Source organism: Anser anser (genome assembly GCF_964211835.1).
Source record: "Anser anser genome assembly, chromosome: 1".
NCBI lineage: Eukaryota > Metazoa > Chordata > Aves > Anseriformes > Anatidae > Anser > Anser anser.
The window spans coordinates 9,333,537-9,359,466 of record NC_139720.1 but is presented as its reverse complement, the minus strand read 5'-3'; the positions used below and the strand labels follow the sequence as shown (position 1 = coordinate 9,359,466).

Here is a 25,930-nt window from a genome sequence, read left to right as displayed (position 1 = left end):
AGCCTCGTCTGCTTTCCCAATATTTGTGGAGTTATTGAATTGTGAGTTACAGAGTTTGATTGAAAGGTAAAACCACAATCAAAAACACCAGCAGGTCATCAGCTACAACCAAACTAGGTCAACAAACTACAAAACGAGTATCATATTTACACTAAAATACAGACAGGTAATTCAGTGCAGTGTCATTCCTCCCTCGTCACAGCATGTTGGACTGATTGAATCAGACAGAAGCTTTGCCATTGCTCTCACTAGGGCCAGGATTTCATCCGTATACAAATCCATCACATGAAATTGTAAATCAACTGCACATCAAGGACAGAGTAGTTCTCACTATCACTCCAACTTTAAACAAAACACTTATTTTTAATATGGTTTGAACTGAAGCCAGGGAGTAATAGAGCTAAATCTGTGTGCAATGCTTTTCCACTTACTTGTTCTCAAGTAATATGTATCCAATTGAGCAACAATAACAAAGAAGAACCACACATGTACTCTCACAAAACATACTTACAGCATTTAGTAATTTTCAATAGAGAAATAGGACACAACAGATGGATTTGAGAAAGTTGGGTTCACAAGATTTACTCATGTGGAGACAAAAATGGGGGTTGCCTTAGGAAAAATCTATAAATCAAGGAATTGTTAATGGAAACTCACTCTTTCTTTGGGCTTAAATGTTTATATTTAAAGGTTAGCATTGCTGGTTTTGTTTCTGTTTGTGATGTTACCCCTCCATACAGAGGACAGCAAAAGAAAATAGGAAACCATAGATGATACAAGAAATCCATCTGGAGTTAAGGCTATATTTATTGTTTTAAACTTTGCACACTCAACTTGATCACCATCTTTCTGAGAACTCTGTGTGCAATAGAAGTTTCCTGAACAGAATCTGTGACCTGGTGACACAGTGTAGAGACTTACAGCTGACACCTAAAGTCAAGTCAGTGAGATTTAAAAAATAAAAATAATAAAAAATCTTTAAGAAAATATTCTTCTACTTTGGACATATCAAAAAATGACATTTCTTGTTATTTTATAATAAAGACACAAAATCTTTGAAGGACATAAAAAGAGGAGCTCAGACGTTGAAGGGCTTGGCTGAGCTTTCAGTTTTACAGCTATTTTTTTTTACTATGCTGAGGCTATAATCCAGAACTTATTGACGTCAATAAACTTTGGATCGGAAGAATTAATCATATTAGTTCTCTTTGACTGAAATAAGGAGACAGATATCACCTGTGTAAAACCTTTCCAATCTGTGCTCTAAAAGGAATATGCCTGGAAACTTTAAAATGCACAAAGCAAAAGCCCCGATGCTACCGAACAGGAGTTTCACCACAGATCTCATCTGGACAAGGATTTCCCTAATGAGCTCCTCAAATTTCCTTCCTTTAATACGTCATCAAAATCAAGGTGATATAAACCAAATAACCAGAGCTCTGTTTTACAATAAACAGAAAGAACCTTTTCAGACCGCAGATGAGGCCTTAATATACGTATTTATACACTTTCCCTTCCTCTTCCTATCCACCACGTACCCTGTAGGATGCTTCTAATCTGCTGGAAGACTGAGTGATGTGAAGTTAAGAGGAAGCGAAAATGGGAGTTCACCAAAACTTCTGTCCAGCAACCTGGGAAATGGCAGAGCTAATACTGGACCTTTGAAAACAAGTGACCATAGGAAATCAAGGTTGGCAGGGCTTTAACCCTTCATGACTCATTTCACTAACTTTTGAAGCAAAAGCCTGAGCTTTTTAACCATGTTTGACATCTAATTAGTCGAGAAAAACAAGAAGTTAAAATACATCCTTGCTTTTCTTTTGAAATAAAGCACTGACAATTAGCTCCAAGGTATTCGTTTAAGCAAAAAGACAAGCATGCATGTTAAAACAAAGCACAATGACAGCCACTGAAAAGAGAAGTCACTTGGGTCAGTCTTTTTACCTCACATATTCTTTTCAATATTATGAGTTTGTTTTACCACAGCTCTTTATGGAGAGGCAGAACGGGTAAGTAACTGGGTAGCATCTTCTAATTGTAAACAGTTTGACTAGAGATGAATCATGTAGTATCACATAATCATACAGCAGTGAGGTATATCCTGGGAGATGCGTATTAGCATTTAAGGTATTTTAGTCAGTGCCTAAAAGACACGTTTTCAATACCTACATCTCTTAAGGCTGTTCCTAAGCAAACTGTTAACATTTATCTGTGTACAATGCTGGAAGGAAAATTTGTCTTGAAAAGCACCAGCTGATAAAGCTTAGCTTCCCCTGACTAATAATGATATCCCCATTCTTAGGGATCAATGTAGCAGCACATGCAGCATGTTCCTCTTGACCTGGCCAAGCATTTACACTGGTACTTAACATTAAGCACGTGAGGAGTCTGATTTGATTTTTAGGGTTACACACTTCTAAAGTAAAATTTATGATTAAGTACACATACAAATCAAAGGGCAGAGTGTGAATTCCTGTAAGTCTTCAGACTTTACTTTAACTTGCTTTGAGTTAAGTACGCATTTATTTTCTTTGCTGGATAGGAAGCAGGGCTGCTCAGCATTTGAACTCATTATCTTTTTACAACGACCTATCAGTCATAAAAACAGTGTCAATGCTCCCTTTTGTTTCTTGTTTTGTACACACAGGACTGACTATATATTAAAGTTTGGTGTCTGATACATTTAAAAAATGAAAATTAGATCCTTTCTCCCAGAAACAGCTGAGCTGGAAAACAACCAATAAGCAGAGTAGCAAAATGTTGCTAAACTGCATATGGATACAGTAGCATCAGAAAAAAAAAAAAAAAAAAAGATCACTGTCAGACGGATTTGGCCATCCTTTGAAATTAGTTTCTGTGAGGTTAGCCAGTATAAGCAGGGGTAGCAGACTTGAGCCATCAATAAACTCTAAAAGGTGAAAAATAATAAACAATAATTAATTAGCCATTAAACCCCTTTACAGGATATTTTTTATAGGATTTATTCTTCTGTATACTAATCTGAGTTTCAGTATGATTGTGAAAGTTTGGAAGCCATTAAGAGGCTTTTAATGATTTTTGACATGACATGTAGTTATGGTAGAAGCTTTCTTCAGACTACATTATTCAAAATAATCTTTTTTTTTTTTTTTTGTAAAATAGAAATGGCTTTTCTTATGAAAACCAAACGAACACATTCTGAACCCTTTAAACTGTTCTTTTCATATAAATCTTCTCAAGTCTAAACACACAAAAATATGCATATATGTGTTCCTTAATAAAGCCCCACACATGTATTTTTTTCATACAATGCATCCAAGTTTTGCAGGTGTTCAATTTTTTTTTTTTTTTTAATCTGGAGTGTGAAAATGACATCTGCCTTGTCTCAGAGAGGACTTTACTCTGTTTCATTTGCAGCATATGAAAGATGAAAAAAAAAATAGAAAATTTATTTCTACTGGCAAGAGATGTATTGACACTATACTGCAAACTGAGATTGACATCTATGACCAGGCATGCACACACACGTTCTCTTTTTTCCACTATAGAAATGGTGTGTTACTTTTCCTCCCTTCCTTCAGAATCATAGTTGCTGCTCCTTCTCCCAGCCTTCAATAATCTGAGAATTATGAGAAGGGAGCTCTTCAGACAGAAACATGTACATACACACACACACATACACAAACACATCCTTTTTAGTAATAATACTCTACAGCTCTTACATTTTAAACTTCTTTCCCAGTTACATATTCTCCAGATTTTGTGAATTCTCCTGAAAAATGTATGTATAGAGGAGCTATGCTGATAAAGAAAAGGAGTCTGCCTATTTCAGAGTCCTCCTTTAATACAGGCAATATTATACAAAAGTTAATTACTGACAATTGCAGTGTGAGTAGCATTGCACAGTTTCCAATGTAAACGTAATCTCAGAGCTCTTTCTTCAGTTACACCTTCCTTGTGATCTTTAATGACATGCATCTGACTATACCGAAAACAACCTCCGCTCAAATAAATTGCACTGCATGAAACATCCATAGGCGGTATTTTCTAGTGCATAACAGTCCTTTCCTCCTTTTCTGGACTGATCTGTTTCTTTCAGTTTATAGTTTCTTGGCAAACCCACCATCTACTGCTTATGTTAGGCATCTGATTGTCAGATTTGTACAAACTGAATATTCATGACTTGAAAATTAACCACTTCGTGCCTAAATAAAGGAAAATATACATCTTCATCTATTCCACGCTGTTTGAAAGAGATCCGGTACCGTGGCAGCACTACATGCCCAGAACGGGGGGGATTAGCTGGGTGGCCAAACACGTCTCATCGTTTTAAAGAGTAAAGTCCGATGAAATAGCACAAGACTGGAAAGACTCTTCCACGGATCAGCACAATCCCGAGCCCTTGTCTGCAAATGCAACTAACTCTTCTTTGTCTGTGTTTAAACTGCGTGGTACCGACCGTAGCACAGAGTGGCTTTTTAAAGTATTTTTCTCAGAAATTCCTCCTCATGCCACTTTCCCCTTCGGAAGATAAGGAAGACCCGGGAGGAAGGTGGGGGGGGGGGGGGGGGGGGCTACGAGGGGCGAGGAGAGGTTTTGAGGAAAACGGAGAATAAGAGAGAACAACAGGCTTACCTTTATAGGATAATTTGAGCCTCGGCACGTTATTCTTCACATGCTGGCAGTTCACTCTTCCTGCTAGTAATACTCCCAAGGAAAGCAAGGCAATCCCCCTGAGCCAGCCCATGCTGCGGCAGCCACTGGAGGGTCCCTGCGAGCCGGAGCCGCGGCTCTCCCCGTCCTGCCGGGCTCCGCCGGGGAACTTCAGGCAACCTGGGGAGCGGAGGTAACAGGTGATGGGGGTGGGCTCCGCGCCCCGCCGCGCCCCGCCGCGCCCCGCCGCCAGCAACCCCGGCCCCCCTCCTCCTATTCCTCCTATTCCTCCTCCTCCTCCTCCTCCTCTCCTCCGCCGCCTCCGGGGCAACTTCAAGCCCCTCTCACGCACACGCCGCGGGCCGGAAAAAGAGGCAGCCCCCGGGAGCGAGTGGCGGCCGGGCGGGGGGGCGGCATGATGCGGGAGGCGGCGGCGGGCGGTGCGGGTCGGGGGCCGGGGCCGGGGCCGGGGCCGGGCCGGGGCCGGGCCGGGGCCGTGGCGGTGCTGGCGGGCGCCCCGCTCCCCGCACGGCGGGCGGGTCCCCGCGCACATGGAGGGAGGCACCGGAGAGGGGGGGGGGACACCGGCTCTCCCCGAGCTGGGAGCAGCTGACAATGGGAGAGCAGGAAAGCTCGACCCCCCCCCCCCCCCCCCCCCTTCCCTGCTGTCACACCACACATGCAAAGGGAAAAAAAAAAAAAAAAAAAAAAAAGGAAAGAAAATAAAAGAAAAAAAAAAACAACAACAACAACAAATACATCGCGGCTGAGATTAGAGGAGGGAGCAGAATCCTCCACCGAGCTTGGGAAAGGCACAGAGCTGTAAATTGCACTAGCTATTTTATGCCGTTGTGTTCCTTTTATTATTACTATTATTATTATCATTATCATCATCATTATTATTACTATTGCTATTATTATTATTCCTATTTCATTTTACAGCTCCAATTAAAAGATGTCGTCCCCCCCCCCCCCTTTAAAAACACAAGCCACAATGTTGCTACCCACATAAATAACATCTCCTGCCCATAACATAATCCTCTTCATGTTGCTCCCAGTTAAAAACAAGTAACAAAGTCTTCCATCAGCATAACTTTACCGCTGAAGCTTTTAAAGCCTTGTTAGGGAAGGTTGTGCTAACCCTCCCGCCCTCCCCACCTCCTACACTACTCCAATTCAGCAAAAGAAATTCCTGGTAAAGCCCACTTCAACAATCAGTTCAAGACATGTACAGGTCTAGAGGGGCTTATAAATTACACTGGAGGATTCTCTGAAGCATTCTTATAAGTTAAAAACATTCCAAACCTTCCAATTTCTAGCACTCTAAATATTTTAGTGTTATATATATATATATATATTTATGCAATGAAACCAGATAATGTTTTTTGTTTGTTTAAACAAAAGGACACAAAATATCTTCTAAATGTTAAGGAGCTGTAAATACAAACATGCAAGCAAACTTAAACTGTCCCCTCCTGCACATCAAAACTCCTTTAGGCAGTGATGGTTTATTAAATTTTCTGTGCTGTGCTGAATATCAATTTAACATGCAATTTGAAAAGTAGTCCTGCATTGATATATACAGCCCATTGCATTCCTGGTGCGTTATGGACAGAAAAGTGGAAAACTTTTAATAATAAATAGGTGACTCCTATTTATTTTGCTCTATGCTTTTCCAGAAGAAAGACTGTGAGTGCTTTAGGTGAGAGCATCTGCAGTATTTGGATGACATCTCTTCCTTCCTTCCTTTCACCATTATTTACTGTGGGTTGAAAATCAGTTATCTAGTCCCACCAAAGGGGATCACACTGCACTCTGAATTTTACAGAACACGGCATCTCTTTTCTGTGCTCAAACCTAGTTAGTAAGCCAGCGTCTAGGAAATATTCTTAACTTTGAAGCTGAAGTTCATAGTTGCAAATGCGGGTGTCAGTATGGTTCTAATTAAAATGTAAAGGCTCGTGCAGAACAAGGCTTGGTGCTGTAGTAAAGCAAGGGCTAAAATTCTGGCATTGCTGCTTTCAGTCCTTAATATTCACACACCAGTGGAAAAGAAGGGGCTTTTCCCTTCTCCTCTTTAACAAATTCTTCTGCTTCCTGAGCTTAATTCATTAATCCTGTGGCATTGTATCTGCCAGATTCAGCAATTCCATTGATCAGCAGCATTGTTGAGAAAATAAAATCCCAAAATAATGTTGATTTTTGTCATTCCCACACTTGTTATCCTGAGCATTTTCATGCTCCAGGCAGTGGATTAGAGCTCCAAAATGACAAGAGACGCCTGTCTGTTTTCCATGGATTACTTGCTACAGACACTCACTCTGCAAAGGAATTCATGTCACTTTGAGATTATTTGAAGAATTGGCCTAATGAATTATCCTTTTGTGTGCAGCAAACAATTAGAAACAAAACACAAAAGATACACCATATTCAGGACTTTATAAAGCACATCATCTTACAATGATGTTGTTACACTCAATGTACTTCTAGTTGCATAAAGAAGGATCAACTACTTTTTTTTTTTTTTCATAAGGAAAAGAAAGTAAGAAGCTAAAATTGTATCTTTCTAATGTAAAATGAATGTGTAACACTCCAGGCTACTTTCCAGCAACCAAATAAATAAAGCATGGTCCCCAGCCAATATATATTTTGCCCAGAAAACATATGGATTAGATACAATGAGTACTAACTTATCTAAGATTGCGTTTTGAGAGATAAAATAGAGAACGATGTTAAAAGGGATGAGAGATGCTATCTCTCTGCATCCTTTGTGAGTGAGGCTGCTCACATTTTGTTTTCCTCTGTGGAATATGCCAGTCCAAAGACACAGAGAAGGGTAAAAACTGACCCTGTGGGTCGTCCTCCTGCTATTTAGCTCTAAGTAGTGCTAATCAGCTAGTCAGGCTAGCATATGCTACACCCCCTTAAAAGGAGAGGGGCAATGGCAGCACTTCAGTGGTGCTTGAAGAGGCTTTATATCTCAAAGACGCCCATTGCCATATGTTGCTTCTGCCAAGGCAAAACTGGGCTCTGCTTGGAAGGAATGATTTGGCTAACGTGCATACGGCAAGTGCCAGAAACGTCAACTCTGGGAATTCAGGGTGGGCAACAACTCACTTTCAAATGACAAACTATTCACCTTTTTTCTTTGGTCTTTTGAAAGCGATCTAACTGCTGAGTTTGGAGAGAGGCAAAAAGTAAAATCTCAGCTTTCCCTGGTTCTTCAAATAATATCCTTCTCCCCTTAAGAAAAGAAGATCACATTAGCTTAATTATTCCATTGTTACTCAATGAGTTCAGAATAAACAACAGTTCACCTGCATCATTTCCCATAGCTGTTGCAGACTTTATTTTTATTTTCTGTAATGGCATTTATATGACATTCTATACAGTGTTTTACTTTCCAAAATCCGGATAGGCACTTGTGGGTTCTGTGTAACATTTCTGGTCTCAAGCTGTGTGGCACTATAATTTGGAGATTTTTATACTGCCTTTTAATAGGTGCAACAACTTCACATTGATAGAGCCTATAAAAACTTCTACTTGGATGTGACTGGGCTTTCACTGTTGACCATCCATGCAGAATTATTCTTTCAGTCACTTATAAGTTGGCATTACTTGGTGCCTCTCATTAGTCAGAAATAGCCTTACTTGACTCATGATTACTTCAAATCTTCTTGCTGCTGCTGTGATTTTTATACTTAGAAGCTCTTGAAAGCTTAACTGCTCTAAGAAAGTCTTCAGTGTGCTTTAAAAACGTACTTATGTTTTCAGAATTGTTTCCTGTGTCTTAGATGAGTCATTACTTGTTTATATCGATGTGATCAGGTACTTCTCAGAACTGCAAAGGAATTGCCAGAATCTGTTTTCGATAGGCAGTACTAGCTTAGTAATATTTAAAAGAAAGATTTCTTGGGTTCATTGTGCAATATCTGGATAACATCAGATTAAAAAAATAAAAATAAAAAATCCCCAACAGCCTCTTAGAGTGTATCTGATTGTTAAAAACCTCCCTAGAGAACACACTCTTGTAGGAAATGTGAAATCCTAACTCATATAGACTCCCTGCTATTTTCTCCTGTAGTAGGTGAGCTGCTTGATAAGCAGAATATTTACAATGCTGCAAAGGGTCCCTTTGAAATTGCTCCAGTTGTATACATAATGATACTTGTAACACACTTTAGAATAACTGAATAATTGTTGGTCCAAGAGCAGCCTTAGCCTAGAGCTCAATTATAAATAAATGCATTTGTCACGTGATATGTGAGAGGCTCAGGGTGCAGTTTCACAACACATCGAGTTCAGAAGCAAAATCCCATTTAAGAAGATCCAGACCTCGGCTACCACATTTTGCTTTCATGTCACAGACTTCCACTCTTTCATTTGGGATGCTACAGACCTTTTTGTGGGGACATACTAGAAAAATGATAAAAAAGATTGTTTAAAAATAATATTTGTGGGAATATGAAAGGGGTTGCTTTTCATGCAGACACGGTGCATTTGCCAGCTCATGGAGCAGAAAAAAATGTGAACTAGTATTGGAGAAAAGCTGAGTAAGCAGCAATGGAGAGGAACTTCAGATATTGGCCTCACTTCTGAAGGCAACATGTGATGAAGCTTTATCTTGAAGTGCAAGTGCTTATATCAGACAGGAATCGAAACCTGGAGTCTACTTGACATAGTACGTAATGTAGGTGCTCTTCTCTCTTTCATATGGATGAAAAAAAAAATCAAGAAAAAAGAAGAAAGCTGTAAAAGGTCTGTATGGTGAAGAAAAATGCTTGTGTTATCCAGATCTGCTGAACTGGATATTGGATTTATTTATTTATTTATTTGTCTTTAACAGTGTTGATGATTATCACACTAGCTCAAGAGGTTGCAAATCACTGCTTCCACCTGGATCTTAAAGGCTTTTAAATTCTGTGAACTGGCAGTTTTTAAGTTCTGCAGCAACCACAGAGCAAAGTTACTTAAAAATGCATCAGCAAAAAGGGAGCTGAAGGTGTAGATTTTAACATTTTATCAAGCTAAAGTTGCCAAAATCACTGGCTTGCATCTAGATCTGGAAATATCCTTGCTCTTAGAAGTCTAGACATGTTTATCCGCAGTGCTCCCTTGGGCTACATTGCATTTGGTAGCTTTATTCGAATCTCCTGAACCTACACAAATCTGTAACTTTTTTATTATTGCATGTGATCAGGTTGTTAACCAAGCCAGTTAGTATCTGTCTTCTCTCAATAACACTGCATCTTACCGTCTTGTCACAATCAACTTTTCCTTCATTTCTCAGGACTAATGAGACTGTACTATATGTGATGTTTGTTCTTTTGGCAGCATAATAGGACCTGTATCAGTATGATGTGTTTTATTCACAATACTTTCAGGTCTATTAAACACCTCATCAAATTCTTCAAAAATATTCTTTGCATCCTGTTCTGTAGACAGGTTATATGCCCGTCTGAACAGCAGCATTTGCAGACTGCTCTTCAAACCTAAACAAAACTTTTCTATTCCCTTGGCCTCAACTGCCTGATGTTCATCTTCATATTCAAATGTATGTGAACTATGATACCCAGAGCCATAGTAAGAAACCCACCTTAAGTGCCTTAAGTGCCAAGCACGTGGCATTAATAAGAGTAACGAAGAGCTTATTTTTCCCAACTCATGGTATGGTGCAGTAGCTTCTGTTTCCAATGGATTAGCTCTGGGGTACTCATCCAAAATGAGCAAAATTTCCAAGTCTATTACCTTTCAAATACAGCTACTTCGGTCCCTCTGATTTCTTATGTTTATTGGCTGTTGGGCCTTCATTGAGGAAATACTAACAAGGACACATTTTTTTTTTACAGGGGATGAGGGAAATGCAAAGAAAGATATGATGTTCTAATTCTTCAGAGAAAACCAATTTAAGAAAAATAATTACAAAGGGGAAAACAAAGTAACAGCAACCCTGAAACTTTTGTCTCCTTAAATCTCATTCCAGGCCTGACATTTTGAACTTTGTTGAGGGAACTGTAATCAAGCCGGAAGGTCTCCTCACAAAAAACAGCCTGTAGAATGACTTGCTCCTCTAACCCAATAGATTTAATAGTTGGTGGATCTCTGAGAAGACAGATAATAAAACAGTCATGTCCTGGCTGAAGAGCCAGCTTGCAAGGTGTATTATATACAAATGTCTTACAGATTCAGTTACTTTAGCTTTCATATCCAATTTCAACTTTTATCACTCACATTTTTTACAGAATTGGAACAACTAACAATACCTATTTTCGTGCACAAAACTCAAAGAACTGCTGTAACTATGAAAAATAAGGTCATGCCCTTAGAAAGATGTAGATCAATATCAAAATATGGGTTTCAGAATTTCCTGTTTGTCTTTGAAAGTCTCCTTATGTTCTGATTTGCATCTTTAGACTCCCTATACACCTTTCAAGGTCTGATCCTTAGGGATTTGCTCAGGGCCACACACTAAGACATTAAGATGACAAGAAATTGATCCTCTTTTTCTCACATACTATGCCAACAATCGCATCCTTACCTCTTCATTTGTCATAGTACACAAGTCCTTCCTGTCAGCCCTAAAAGTCCCTCCTTATCACTAGGTATACAGAAAATCCTCAGTTCTATTGTATCTGGGATCCATCATAGCCAACCTTTTGGCCCTATGTAATTTTGCTTAGTAACCTTTACTGCCAACTGTCAAAGACTTGAAAGACACAACACTATCTTGTGTGCCACCCATTCATCACAGGCTTTTAAATAGCCCAGGTGAATTGCAGCAGAGTCATATGCACAAACCACAAACTGAAAGCGTATGCAACATCTGCTATGATCATTGTATGATCTGGACCTTTTTTTTCTTCCTTTTTTTTTTTCTTCTTTTTCTTTCTTTTTTTTTTTCCTTCTTGTGCTGAGTGGTTCATTAGTATATGACAAAGACATAAAAGCAACAAAACTCTAACCACTGGCTGTCATCTTCATACAACTGCCCTATTTGACTTTCTAGACTGAAAAACTTTTTAATGAGGATGTTTTTTCATAGACAAATTAGAAGTCTGATTTTGTTGAATAGAGTGTGTGGGTGGAAATCATCTTTGGAAGATCAAACAATATCACACAAAACATAGGGGCTAAAGAGTCAGCTTATGGCTTCTGATGCCAAAACTGATAGCTATTTAATCACTACTCTGTAGAAACTGGGAATGGTAAGTAAACTGTGATAGCCTAGGAAAACTTGGTTGATCTTTCAATAATTTGACCTCTGTGAATGCTTTTAGAGTCAGCAATATGTGAAAGTGTGTGCTAGAAGGAAAGGGGAGGGGGGATTCAAAGAAAAACAAGACTCTAAAAAAGCATTAACTAACTCTCTCTTTCCCTCTCTGAATCCCCAGTGAATAGGGGTTTCAGACAGGGAGGGGAACTTTATCCCTTCTCTGGTTTGAATTTGTAACTATTTCAGAGAATCTTTCCACTACATTGTTCTCTTGTTTGTTCTCTGACATCACAGTCCATGATATTTTAGGCAGGTAAATATAGACACAGGAAAGAAAGATTCCTTCTGTCTCATGAAGTCTTAAAATCCAAAGCAAAGTTAGCATGGAGTTGGATCAGTCAGTCATGTAAATCTTGCCTGTGAAAATTCAAATGTAGCTTGAACACATGCACACACATATACCATTCGAGCAATTCTGTAGGAAAATAATTGAAAACTAAGATTTTTTGTTTGATTGATTGATTGATTTTACACTTAGGAATTCTAAAAAATATTTCAAATATGCAATCTTTTGCTATCTCAATATTTGTATATGCAGGCAGAGAGTATAACTAGAAGGACTATCAGGTGATATAATGAATCCTTGACTCTCTAATGAGTTTTTACCATCAGCACTTGGGCTTAGTGAAAGTGCAGTCAAATCAAAGTCTGAACAGTTGCAGTCCATCTCCCCTCTCTTCTCTCCAAGTAGCTGAAGATGCAGTTTCAGCACTCAGAGCTCCCTGGAGCAGTTCACCCCGTGACTGAGCACTAACGGCAGTGGTAAAGGTAATAAAGAAAACACATGGCCAGATGTGGGGAGGAGTGCAGCCTGACACCCTGTTGGAGGTCATACGATAATGGAGATCTGCTGACACTGTGTAACATCTTTCTGTTCTTTCAGAGCCAGGCCCTGTACCAGAAGAGAAGGAAAGACAAAGATGCTGGTACTGCCAATAAATATTTCCCATGACAATAAAAATTCTTAATTCTGGACCAGAATTAGCTACTTATCAACACCTTGCTGTTTTGTGATCAAACTAGAAAGGATATATATATTAATAAGCCAGGTGTTCTGTACATGTAAAATAGTGTAATTACAGCATACTTTATGTTATACCAAAACAATCATGGAAGAAAGATTGGACTCAAACTGGCACACCCTACATACACATATAGTTAGAGACAATACAAGTTGTATACAAGTTTAACATAAAATTAGCATAATTAACCTTCTTCATTTTCCCTGGCATTTCAAATATCTCACAGATGGATCCTTCAGGTTTTCGTTTTTGTTGTTGTTTTTTCTTTCTGTGTAAAGCTTATATGCCTCTTATACTGATTTCATGAATCTCTCAGCCAAATTCCAGAGTGTTTCTTGACGCTTTACATAGTAATGTTAAAAACTATAAATATGTGTCTATGAAGGTTGCTTTCCTCCTTTTTATTTTTATTTTTATTTTTATTTTTATTTTTATTTTTATTTTTATTTTTATTTTTATTTTTATTTTTATTTTTATTTTTATTTTTATTTTTATTTTTTTTCCTTACATGTTTATCTCCACCTTCAAGTGAAACAGAACAAGAATATGTTCATAAAGACAAAAAATCTATTGTTTATACTGATCGGTACAGACTAGGCAGCGAGGGGGAAAAAGCAAGGCATCTGTTGAATACAAATGAAGCCAGCAGGTTGGTGTTTTAGTGTTTAGGTTCTGAAGCTACTTGTCACTTGCTTTTAGAAGCTGAAATCTCCCCCACCTCCTCCCCCACCTCTCCTCCTCCCCCACCACAGGACAAAGGTATGAAAAGCCTGGTGGCGTCAGAACGGTGACTTTACATGACACTGCAGACAAAGTTGATACAAGGCCAGTATTTACCCATTTAACGCAATGTTCCACCTCAGACCTAAGTTTACCAAATCTAAGTTTGTTCCAAACAGTCCCTTTTAGCTGCTGTTAAGCAGCCCTGAAACTACTTGCGTTATGTCGCTAACGACAGGGAGGTGTGCTGAAGCCTAGAATTAGTGTCCTTAAAGGGTTTATTATGATGGCAAAACCAACTGTTAAGAGAGCTCCCCTGTGCCCAAAAGGTCTGTATTGTGCTTCAGAAAAGGGGAGGTTCCCAATAAATTGTGCAAATTGGAAGGAGGAGAAGAGGAAAAAACCCAACATCTCAGACTTCAAACAAATCTTGCTCTCCATTTTTCTTCCAAAGTGTTGAACGATACATGATGTCATATGATGTGTGGTAATTCCCCCTTCTCTATTTTGAGAGGAATAAATGGTTTCTGTTTCTGAGAAAATGTATTAAAGCCAAATTTTACTCTCAGTTACCCTGATGTCAATCCCAAGCAACAACAATTCAAATGCAGTTCCTCTGGATTTGTGCTGATGTAACGGAGAACAGAATGTGGTGCTTGAAAAAGCAGCTGTCACCTTATGGAAAACTTTATGAAATATCTTATTTGGAAACAAGTGTTCTTCTGTGCACTATATTTCCCTGTACTTCTTTTTCTCATTCTTTCTTTCTGAAGACACTGCATGAAAACAGAATCGCTGTTGTTTGTTAAGAATTTATCTGCTTCTGCACTTATTCCCCACCTGACATCATAATCCTCTGTTTGTGACATAATAATCATTTTTTACAATGACCAATTGTGATACCACAAGCAGGGCTTAACATCTGATCCGAAAAATGCATTTTAGTCTGATATCTTACATAACGTCATATCAACTTACAGCTCAAGAGATAATAATTTCAACCAAGTGACATCAATTAAGTTTTCATACGGGGAGTGGTACACTCGATATAACTCCCTAGAGATAATTCCCTCTGGAGTTTACAGTTTTATGATTTGACCTTTAAAAATATTTCCACTCTACTCAATGCTTGGTTATGTAAGTCCATTGACTTTGCCGAAGCAGAAAAATATTACACATACAATTTAGTCCAGTTTCCCACTGGAGTTAAAAGTCACTACAAGCAGAAACCTAAGAAAAGGAAAATTGAGTGCAAATATATTTCTCAGGAATCATTCAATTAATTTTAGATATCATAATGATTTATGAGAATAACCTGAAAAGCAACATCCTTCTCATCCTTCTTGAGAAGTGCTGAATGAGTATCCTTCTAAAGTTTACAGTCTTGTGTTTGAGGATATAGTTTCATCCTATATTTTTGCTCTGAAATTCAGTGGTTTCTCTGTTCATCCTACCATCTTTGGCAGCTTCAACTGAGTTACTCATGGGTTTCAAATTTTACACATGTTTTGCTGGATCTGTGCCTATGCGTGTTGAAATGTTATGAGTAGTACATCCAGCACAATCCAGATTTAAGGAGGGCCAATTTTTTTTTTTCTTTAGCACACTTTGGACTTTAAAGAAAGCCCTCCAGGAAAGACAGGAATCTGGGGAAACAGGTTATCAGTTGGTGTATAACCTGAATTTTCTCATCCTAACAGCTGAAAACACTTGAAAAAATGTCAGACTATGACTAAACTTGAGTCTGATGACTAACTTAGACAGATGCAGGACCAAGATTTCTAGTCTCTCAAAGTTTAGGGTATAAGTAGACCATTACACAGAGATTTGAACTGTAAATTATTTTTCACAAATATTAAACTCTGGATCATTTAAATGACTGGATTTCAACATGTTTCCCTCTTCAATAGATATTTGTAAGGAAATTATTTTCTCAGATTAAATATTTTGCTTTTTATAAGATGTCAAACATACAAGCAGAGGTGGAAGAAATAAACAAAGGTTTTGTGAATATTCTGTACTGAAATTGTTATTGTAAAGTCATTATTTCTCATTAAAAAGCTCAGAAGTTCCCACCATTCCACAAGGCTTGTTTTCATAAGTCAAGACAAGTCTGGCTGGTGAGGGAGTTATTTTCCTCTTGGTAAAATGTCCTACTATGGTAAAATGTTCCATCTGGAGTGCCCAGCTATAAAACTGTACAAGTAAATTTCTCAGAGCTATCATCTCGTCGAAAGCCATGTGCACACAAGATGAGTCCCTTACACCGTAAGATGGATCCCTGATGACATGAATTAGTATATAGCATGTGTTGCTTTGGAAAACTTTGTTTAATATTGAACACTGGTTGATGATACTCTCCAGTGATATCACATTACAAAACTGATTATAAAAATACCACAACCACATTATGAATAAAGTTATCCATTCTGTTTGCCACACCAATGCCTTACCATGGAAATCCATCCTAGATTTATTGACCGCAAATTATTGTATATGTGAAATAAATTAGTTGGAGAAATAAGCATATCTTTATGGCTTTCAACACATCTCCTGTGGAAACAGCATGAAAAATGCAAAACCTATTTAACTAATCTCTTCCAACATTTTGTATATGCAACAGCCACTTCCTCAAATGTTGTATTTCTTCACTGATCACGTTTTCAAGACTCCTAAAGCAAAACTTACAAAGCACATTTTGATAGAGACTGTTAACTTGTTTGCTTGTTTATGTGTTTTTGTTGTTGTTGCTTTTTAGTATGCTATATAGTTCAATTACTGGAAAGGATAAGTTTGAGATGGTTACTGTTGTTATTATGTGAAATTGATCTGGGCTCTAGCCAAATGCAAGTCTCATTCTCATTAAGATGGAGACATTCAGATTAAAATTAAGAACCTTCTGATGAAATATACTGGAGGATAAAGTTACAAGTGGCAGGACATGTTACCTTATTTATCTAGTTGTGCTTGCATGACTTGCTAGGCCAGCAGTTATGACAAACGTTCTTTGCCCAACCGATTTTCAAGACTGTTTCCATTAAAAGTAACATGATTGAGTACACTGCTTTGCTTCTAGTTGAGATATGCTTCAACATTTATATCAAAGCAATTAAACTGTGTTATTTCAAAGCAATAAAAATGGTTCTGTAATTGCCACATGTTCTTCTCTGTCATTTTCAAGTCTGGAGACTAGGAAATAGTTTGCAGGCTTTCTGTGCAAGCTATTCCATCTTCTGACCTTTTATTTTTATTTTTTATTTATTTATTTTTTATTTCTGATTATCTGTTGTATTATAAAACATTTTATGTCCCTTTCTGTGTCTAGGGTTTTTTTTTTTTTTTTTTTTGCTAACATTAGGAATGGAGACACGTCAAGTGATATTATTAGTGTTGCCATTGTTGTTATCATTATTTAAAGCATTATTCTTGCTTGCACATTATAATAGTTGTACCTGGCGTGTTACAGGCATAATCCCTGAGCAGCTAAATTAAAACACTGAAGTCACACACAATCATGTCATTAACATACTCATGCTGGCAGCTGAAAAATGTGTTACATAGCTCCCTCTGACACATCTGCTCTTGTGCAATGTGGACCATCATCTTCATAAGCATGTATTGATTTTGAGTGCCTCCATCTGAAGCAAATTAAAAGAGCCAGAATTTCAAATAATGGGTCTCCTGAAAAATATCTTTCACAGAACATTTCATTTGGAGGCAGGTAAAGCTAGCTACCGTTTCTGAAAATCTCTTGGAAATAATTGTTTGTGGGAGAATAAACAATTTAAAATTCTGTGCCATTGATTCTCTCTGTGCAAGCAGACAAATCAGGAAAGGCCTTCTTTTCAGTGCTTGAAATTATAGGGAACATTTTTTCTGTATAAAATTTTGGTGTCTTCTGTGATTTTCTTTTCATTCATGTAAACTAAAGTACCAAAGGCCTATTCAAGCTGCTTTGACGTGGAATCAACACATGGAAGGATCTTGGGAATAGAATTATCTGCAAGGCTAATAGTAAACAGTGGTAGCTCATACCGGATATTTGAGCTTCAGGATTTAGTGGCACTAATACTACCTGCCTAGAAACAGCTCTGGATGTATGGAAACAGCCTAAGGAGCAGAACAGATAGTTTAGCACTCGAATAGGGAAATATATATATATAGTATTATATATATGTTTCTGAAATAAGAAACGTCAGACTATTCATCAGACTCTGAGTTTTAAGGCTCATGAAATAGGGCTGAGATATAGAACTGGGTAACCGAGTTGTTATGCATCTTTTGACTGTGCAAACACTCAACCTATTACTAGTGTAAAGTAAAAATAAATGATCTCATACCTCTGTCATCAATGCAAAAAGCACCTATAAGGTATACTTCTTGTTTTTCCTCAATATAACACATTGCAGAAGCAATTACACCTAACATTGATATTTGTGGTTGGAAGTCTCAGTAGAGGCAGGAGGGAAAAAAATCAAGACAGGAATGATTAAACAAACCCAAAATCTAGTAATATTCTCTGAGTTCAGAGTCTGTTTACATGGTGGGAAAGAAATATAAGCTATTTCTGGGAAACATTATGATTAGTAACGGCATTAATGTTCAAGATATTTATATGATATATTGTGTATTCTCTAAGAGAAAAAAATCTGAAATAGTCATACTATGACAGTCACAGCTATACAGAAATGAAGACACTTTCCCATAAAATGTTATGAATTCAATTCATTGTATTATGTATATATCATCTTGTGTCCATGAGAGATTTCAAGTTTGCTGAGGAAAGCACAATGTCAAGATATATATGTGTAAAGGTAAGGGCTGATGTCAATAATGTGCTTCATTCTGTCTTTTTACATATATTCTTAGGGAGGGTGGGGGTTGGGTATATATTTTTATTAGCTATAAGATATTATTTTACAAACATCCTATATGCATGGGTCCTATTGCCCTGCAAACTCTGCTTCTGTTTCTGTCAAGTACCTAACTTTAGCCAGCAGAGACCTGATAGCAGATATCTGCATTCATGTAGATATCTTAGCTTCAAACTAATTTGCTTGCATGAGATAAATAACTTTAAGAGAGACATGGTTAATGACATACTTATCCTGTGCACAAGTGGAAGAGTTGGCTGTGATCCACTTCCGATTTTGATTTTTTACTGCCACAGCTAGTATCAGATAAAAGCTGTTTTCAGGAACCAAGAAAATTGTGTTAGAGAGAACAGAAGGGTTCTGCCTCCTTCATGGCAGCTGGGAGTTGGTAAAAATGCGGTAACTTCATTTCAGCAAGTTCTGTTAGGACACCTCTCAGTCAGAAGAAACTGTTTGTTATGTACATGTAAGCCAGAATGTCAGCAGTGTCTAGAACAGGACAGGTTAATGTTATAATGCTGATAAATAAGTAATGCAAGCTTCAACTCAGAACAGACAACTATATGGGTTACAGATCCATTGGTCAGCTAAGGCATTTAACCGAGACAGATGACATTTAACATTTAAAGGATTTTCTATTACTTTATCTGGGAAAGCAGCTCACACTACAAAAAGTTCTGTCATAATGCTGATTGTCAAAGGAGAAACAAAAACTGTGCAAGCATAGAGGATTTCTTAGGCTGTATTACCAGAAAGTGATCCATCTGCAGCTGGATCAGTGAACAGGGCAAGATTTGTTGTACTTACTACTATATCTATGCTGCCTCTTTTTATTTATGTAAAAGGATGTCTTTCTTAAGTGAGTAATAAATTGCCTTTCAAAAATTAGCTTCACTGAATAACTTTTCTAAAGAACATTTCGCATGCACCACTTCACCTAGTTTTTGTAGGTAAAGATATTTCTCCAATGTTTCTGAAACAAGAGGAGGCTGTTAATGACAGGGGAAAAGTAAATCATATCTAGGTGCTCTGTTTCTACTATATTTCTTCAATTCTGTGTTTCTATTCTATTCCTACTGATGAGCAGCCTCCAGGGCTGGGAAGGAGATGGTAAAAAATAAAAAAATCAAGAATTAATAAAGTATCTTTTTCTTGCATCTATAACCTTTGGAAGCTGAGCTGAGTTTCACAACAAAATTCTTTCAATAATAATAGAAATTTAATAACTGTTTTCATTAGAGAATTGTTATCAGAGTTTTGAATAAATTTCAGCCTGTTATTAATAATCTATATTTAACATGTATGATACTTTCCCTCTGTGCTGTAATTTAGACACAGATCAAAAGTTACACAAACCATTTGTTGATTCAATGGGGACATGACATGATGGAATAATACTGTTAAGTGGAGTTTCTGATATTACCTTAATGCAATAAATAAATCAATAATAATGCATAGCATGGAAATCTGATTGCTTGAGTAAGAACCATCTTACAACTTCACTTTGAAAAACAAATGAATGCTCTGTCCATTTGGCTTGTGGAGATGGCTCTGACATATGGGCATTCAAAGAGGAAGGCTAATCCTATTTACACTCAACCGAAATAATGCACCCGACATATGCAAGAGCAGTAGCCTTTATAAGGAACTGAGATACCTGGAAAGACATCACATCTTCAGAAAACTGATCAAAGTGGTTACAAATAGTGCCATCAATCAATGGGAAAAAAAATAAAAATAAAAAATCTCAGCACTTCTAGTTTTTGAGGGTAGAGGTAGAGGCTTCCTCCCAGCCACCATGGAACTTCTGATGCTGCCAGGAACAATCTACATTTTGCATGCATGTACACTCCAAATCCCATAAGCATAAAGGAACCACATGCAGTACTGCAGCCAAAGAAATCAAATAACTATGAGCTAATACAGTTACTGTTGAAGAAAGGAGATGAATAAGTAGGTAAACTCATGAAAGCAGGGTTTTTAACTTGGTTTCACGTAACTTGTTCCAGCTCCTCACAGAGACTCCCAAGTCATTTGAACGCCTATATCTGAGCATAAGAATAAAATTATAATGGTGGAGGAGAATTTTTTATATAAATGTAAAAGAAAACCAAAATTTCTAACTTTGTCAGGATAATGATCTGTGACATCTGAGTTCATATATAGTAACAGGTCTAAAATATATTTAGATTGCCTAAATCTTGACTAAATTTTTTCTTACAACATTGTCTTGGAGTAGTAAAAATCAGCTTCGCAGTGAAATGAGTGTCACTACCTCAGCACCTTATAATGTCAAGCAAAATACATTTTTCAAGAAGGTGGCGTTCATGCTTTTCTGTCTACTTCTGCCGTCTTCTTGGATATGTCTGAATATATGTGCCTGCCACCACTGAGCTGATGTAGCACCAACAACTAAAAGATGGGCAATGAGAGTCATCGGTGTACTGCAATCATTCTCCGGATATACTGCGCACTCATCCCAGGAATATCAGATTTATTATGCAAGTACAGAACCAACGTACAATGCACCCTCAATAAAACTGCCATTTCTGGGGAAAAAAAAAAAAAAAAAGGATTTACATATACCTTCTAAAATAATAGTTGCATTCACTATACACATAATGAATGGCATGACAGAGAGAAAGACCTAAGAGACTCTTGAGGAAGGCAGAGGTCTGGTTTGCTGCATTATCTGGGAGATCCTCCTGGCTCACAGGCTTTTTCCAGCTTACTTAGGAAAAGAGAAAACATACAAAGGTCCCAGGGTCTAAATAATATATCTCCTTAGGTTGTATGTGGCTGGTTTATATAACACAAGTTGTACATCTATGTTATAGACAATACTAAGACCTGCCCAAGTAATATTTTTGCTTTAGAAAAACAAAATAAAACATTAGACATCCATAACCAAAGGCTCTGAGCTGTTGGAATTTTGAGAAGAAACAGAGATTGTAGCCCAGATCTGAATAAGCATAATTTGAGTTCTATATAATAGACATAACATATCTGCTGGAGACCTTAACACTAGTAGGCATATATACAGGTTACAATAAAGCTGAAATCATCAATGATGCAACAAAAAGTTTCCCAGGTTTCCCTAAATGCTGAATTGTATAGGGACATTTGTCATAAATCATGCTGCCTAAGTTAAATGGTACAAAAAGGTCTAATGGGCATCACAGAGAAGCTTAAAAAGGTTCTGAAACTGGTTGGTCTCATTTGAAGAACTAGTAATGCATAACTACTATGCCAGTAAGCAAAAATCTAATTTTTCTGTGGAAGCTCTAACAGAGGTTCTGGCAGAGACTATTTACAGTAGTGTGATTGAAAATGTTCAACACTGGTTCATGCATCATTCTGACCACACTAACCACTAACCAAAAACGGGTTTCAGTCTGTTCAGAAGGAGGCTCTGACCTTAAGCAATGTAAATAAGAAGCTTCATGTCCTTCTTTATAATTGTTTTTATTCCCTTCTTAAATGAATTTGGTGAGGCATTATTTACCGTTAACAAAAGAGGGTCTGACAAAATATTCCAGTGTTTGAGAACTTGGAAATGATTATTTTCTTGGATACAAACCTATGATTTCAAACTGATAAAAAGTGGGATAGATTTAATAACCACAGTAACACTGTATGGACATACATGCAGTAGAACAATGTCTATTACTGTATTATGGAGTTGTCAACACAAGAACAAACCTATCAGGTCTTGGGTTAGATGTAGACTGAGACTGCCAGAGCTACAGCTGAGATAAGACTGCGGAAAATCATCAAAGTTACCAGCAAGGGATAGTAGGATCGAATTTTCCAAGGGCTTTTCAAGAGAGACTGTTTAGTCCTACATGGCGGTTTATTTAAAGGAAACAACCTGGCAATTGCTAAGGTGTTACAAGAATATATATTCAAAAGGATATGCAAAAGTAATTTTATGGTCCAAAAACACCTTGGGGGAAGGGCAAAAATATTTTATAACAACCCAAATTGAACACTGTCAGAGCTTCCCACATAAGCCAAAGCTAAGTGAAAGAGTGATAAAGTCATTTTAATGATAAAGGAAAATCGGCACCTTGAAGGAAAGCAGGCACAGATGATATTGTTTAAATTGGCAAGGACAAATAGGCTTGTACTAGGATATAATGCTGACTCCCTAGAGATGACTTTAGCAGAAAATACTGCAGCTAAACATGTAGCCATATGTATTAAATCTTTTTTTCTGCTCTAAAACAGCTCTTACCTTAATAGAGGCCTATTACATAGTAAATTCTGCCACAGATTTGCTGGTGTTATTTTAGGCAGTTTTAGTACAGCTTCAGAATGCAACTATTAATTGATATTACTGCTAGTGCTTTACAAGTTAGCAAGAAAATGGTGCCAAATAAATAAATAAACAAAAATATAATAGAAAATTAAAACCTGTGGAGGGAGTCACACATGCTACCAATGAAGTTGATGTGGGGTAGTACTTGTTTTACAGAATAAATAATATAATAAAATAAAATAAATAAAATAAAATAAAATAAAATAAAATAAAATAATAAAATAAATCATGAGTAGGATGTGAGACTGAACACAAAAATAAAGAGACACTTAGGGTGAAAAAAAGTCCCCAGATTTAATTTAACACAATCAAGAAAAGTCATCCTTTCATTAAATGAAGTAAGAATATATTCTGGGAATAGACGGACAGAAGTGGTATACTGTCTGAAACTGTCATTCCAAACTAACATGTACTTTGAAGAAAGGGTAATTTCTTTAAGAATCTTGGGTAGACATTTATAAAGGGCACTTCCCTAAGACAGTATTGCTTGGGTAAGAGTTGCAGTAAGTTGACACAGTGAAACCTCTGGGCACGGCATAATCAAAACAAATGAAACTGATGGTCCCAATGGGAAGATATGAAGATATCTGGGACAACATTTCAGAGGCTGCTGGTCACTTTAGAGCAGTTACAGATAATGAATAAAACATAACTGAAAAAGAGATTATAAGTATATATATTCTGTATTAACCTGATGATGAGTCCCTTATTTTTTTTTTTTTTTAATACTTGGCTGTGAAAAGAAGACATTAAAGTCCCAATATTGGGATTCTATATTTTTTATAAGACTCATCACATGTCTGTTAAACCAGTACTAAAGTTATTTAGTGTCTCATATGAACAGTACCACTCAGAAAACTCAGGAACTAAATGGTGTACAACTTACTCAAATTTCTGGACTTAGCATTTTTGGAGGAATACAGCACTAAAAAACTCTAAAAGAGCTGGGGCAGTATCCCTGATTCTCATTTCTTGCCCATCTGAAAGTGAGTTGTAAGAAAAACACAAAAAAATAGATGAACATACTAAGTACCATGGCTAAAACATAAACAGTAGCAGAGCCAGAGTAACATGAAAATAAAATAAAATTTCAGAACCACCCAGCTGAACTATTTGATCTTTATTTTAAAACATTTATCTGAATAAATTTCCTACACCTTTGTTAACATTAGAAAAATTAATTGCTGTTGCTGCTTTCAAAAATAGTACTCTGACTTGTTTTTCTAAGCCCTTCTATAATTTGTGTTCACAGTTGTCTTTCTGTAGAGTTAACATCACCAGGATAAGCTGCTTTCTGCCGGATGAAACAGCTACTGCTTGTATGAACCCCACTGGTGGATATTGCCACTCACAGGTAGGGAGGTTGAACAGATTTTCTGGTCATATTCCTGAGAATGAATGCTCAAACTGCTTACTTTTTGAACAAGCATCTCCACCAAAATGGTAAATGTTGAATGATATATTACTTAAAGGTCTTTGCTTCAGTCTCTCATATTAGGCTGCCTCTCACCTTCTAAACAATGCTTAAACCAAGGGTCTAAAATATGCTAGCATGCTACTTCTATCACCAGAAGAGTATCAGCTGTGTTACAAACATGAGAAATGTAATTATTCAGGTAGCGTTTTCTGCAGTTTATGTAGCTGGAGCTCTTATCCTGCTGTTAAAAATCACTGATGATCTCTTATCTTTGTTTTTTTAGATCATTAACTAACAAATTCTCCTCATTCTTATATTGTATAACCAGCAAATAAAAGTGTATTTGCTGTTGATCTTATTACAGTTTAATGTGTTTGTGCATGTGTGTGTGCAAAACTCCAAGTAGTTTATTGAAGATGAAATAGTATATTGAAGGTATAGTATAGTATATTGAAGACATAGTATATTGAAGATGAAGTAGTATATTAAAGACGAAATCAATTGCATTTAATCTATTGGATAACAATCTGAGTCATCTAATTACTATCTGGAGACAGCAAAACTAACAAACAAACGAACAAAAAAACACTACAGTCTTTGAATGGCATTTGTCTGCAGGATGTATTCCAAGACCCCCTGCCCTGACAACACTGCTTTATTGCTTCAGTACTTTTATTGATTTCTCACCCAGTTCAGCTGGGCATGCCATTTTCCATGGGGAAAAATTCCATGAACATAATATCTTTCCTTTTATGTAATTCTTTCTTTTCTATATTCACCCTAATAGGATATTTTGGAATGGAAATGCTAACAAAGCTAACTAATGAATTTTTAAAATCTAGATGTAAAGACAACTTCAAAGAATTGTTCAATGACAGCTGCAGATCATTACCTCCTTTTATTAACCTTCCAGTCATAGCTTTTGTTGGAATGGGAAGCTAAAGTGACCCCTTAAATTTTAGGCTGCTCCCATCTACATTCAAATCTCTCTAATGTTCATTTTATGACTGTGTTTCTTCTTAGGAGCTTCTTTTATCCTAGTTATGACAGGTGAATGCAAACTAGAGAGCAGCAGATTAGGTGTGTAAAACAGATTGGGTATTAGATGTACAAAGTCTGAGTCAAAGATTTTAAGCCTCTCCAAATCTTAGCAACACTATTAGTCTTAAAGATCTGACTTTGCAAATCTGAAACCAAGGCTGTAGGCATTTGAAATGTCACAGATGGATAAGGAGAGTGCTTTGCTTCAGTGAGGGGGGCAGAGGGTAACACATGGATACTGACAATTTTGCACATCATCTCAGGTAACATGAGCATTTCCAGTGGCACCAGTAAAAAAAACAGACATACAAACAAAAAACCCACAAGACAAAATGTTCCCCTATTCCTGTTGTTCTAGCTACAGAAATTTCAACAGACTTCGTGTTTGCTCAAATTATCATCAAAAGAATGTTCTTGTACAGCACTAGAAGACAAAAATAAAAGCAGCGTATTTGTTACAAATTCATGTTTCTCACATTAAATCAAGTTGAAGCACTGACTGCTTTTGATTGCTGTGTTTTGCTATCAGTTGCATGTTTGCTTTGCAACAGAAGCTGTACAATGCCTTTGGTGCCAAATGTATGGCAGGTGTACGCATGTGTTCTGCACAACAGAGAGCAAGCTAGAGGC

The 25,930-nt window shown here is 37.2% G+C and overlaps 2 protein-coding genes and 1 long non-coding RNA gene across 6 annotated transcripts in view; 1 reads left to right on the top strand and 2 right to left on the bottom strand.

Annotated features, from left to right (window-relative positions):
• Nucleotides 1-5,776, bottom strand: part of SEMA3A (semaphorin 3A) — a 169,391-nt gene extending 163,615 nt beyond the window's left edge. The window contains exons 1-2 of one of the 3 annotated variants that reach the window (XM_083827107.1): nt 5,641-5,776; nt 4,615-4,812 (exon numbers count right to left, since the gene is read on the bottom strand). In XM_083827107.1, the coding sequence (XP_083683233.1) occupies nt 4,615-4,812; nt 5,641-5,662 (220 nt within the window). In that variant the 5' untranslated portion in view covers nt 5,663-5,776. Of the gene's footprint in view, nt 1-4,614; nt 4,931-5,640 lie in introns of those variants that run through there. The other 2 variants (XM_083827105.1, XM_083827106.1) reach the window with 2 other exon arrangements.
• LOC310895645 lies at nt 4,690-18,488 on the top strand. Of its 2 annotated transcripts, none has more exons than XR_014580825.1 (3): nt 4,690-4,825; nt 12,597-12,673; nt 12,789-18,488. It is a non-coding gene; the product is annotated as an uncharacterized lncRNA (long non-coding RNA). The 2 variants fall into 2 exon arrangements; XR_014580826.1 differs by having other exon boundaries at nt 4,736-4,825; nt 12,594-12,673.
• Nucleotides 18,489-20,549: 2,061 nt separating this feature from the next.
• The window catches only part of LOC310895630 (uncharacterized protein), a 145,949-nt gene continuing 140,568 nt past the window's right edge, over nt 20,550-25,930 (bottom strand). The window contains exon 6 of the transcript XR_014580808.1: nt 20,550-20,569. The gene's annotated coding sequence lies outside the window, so the exon portion shown is untranslated. The remainder of the gene's footprint in view (nt 20,570-25,930) is intronic.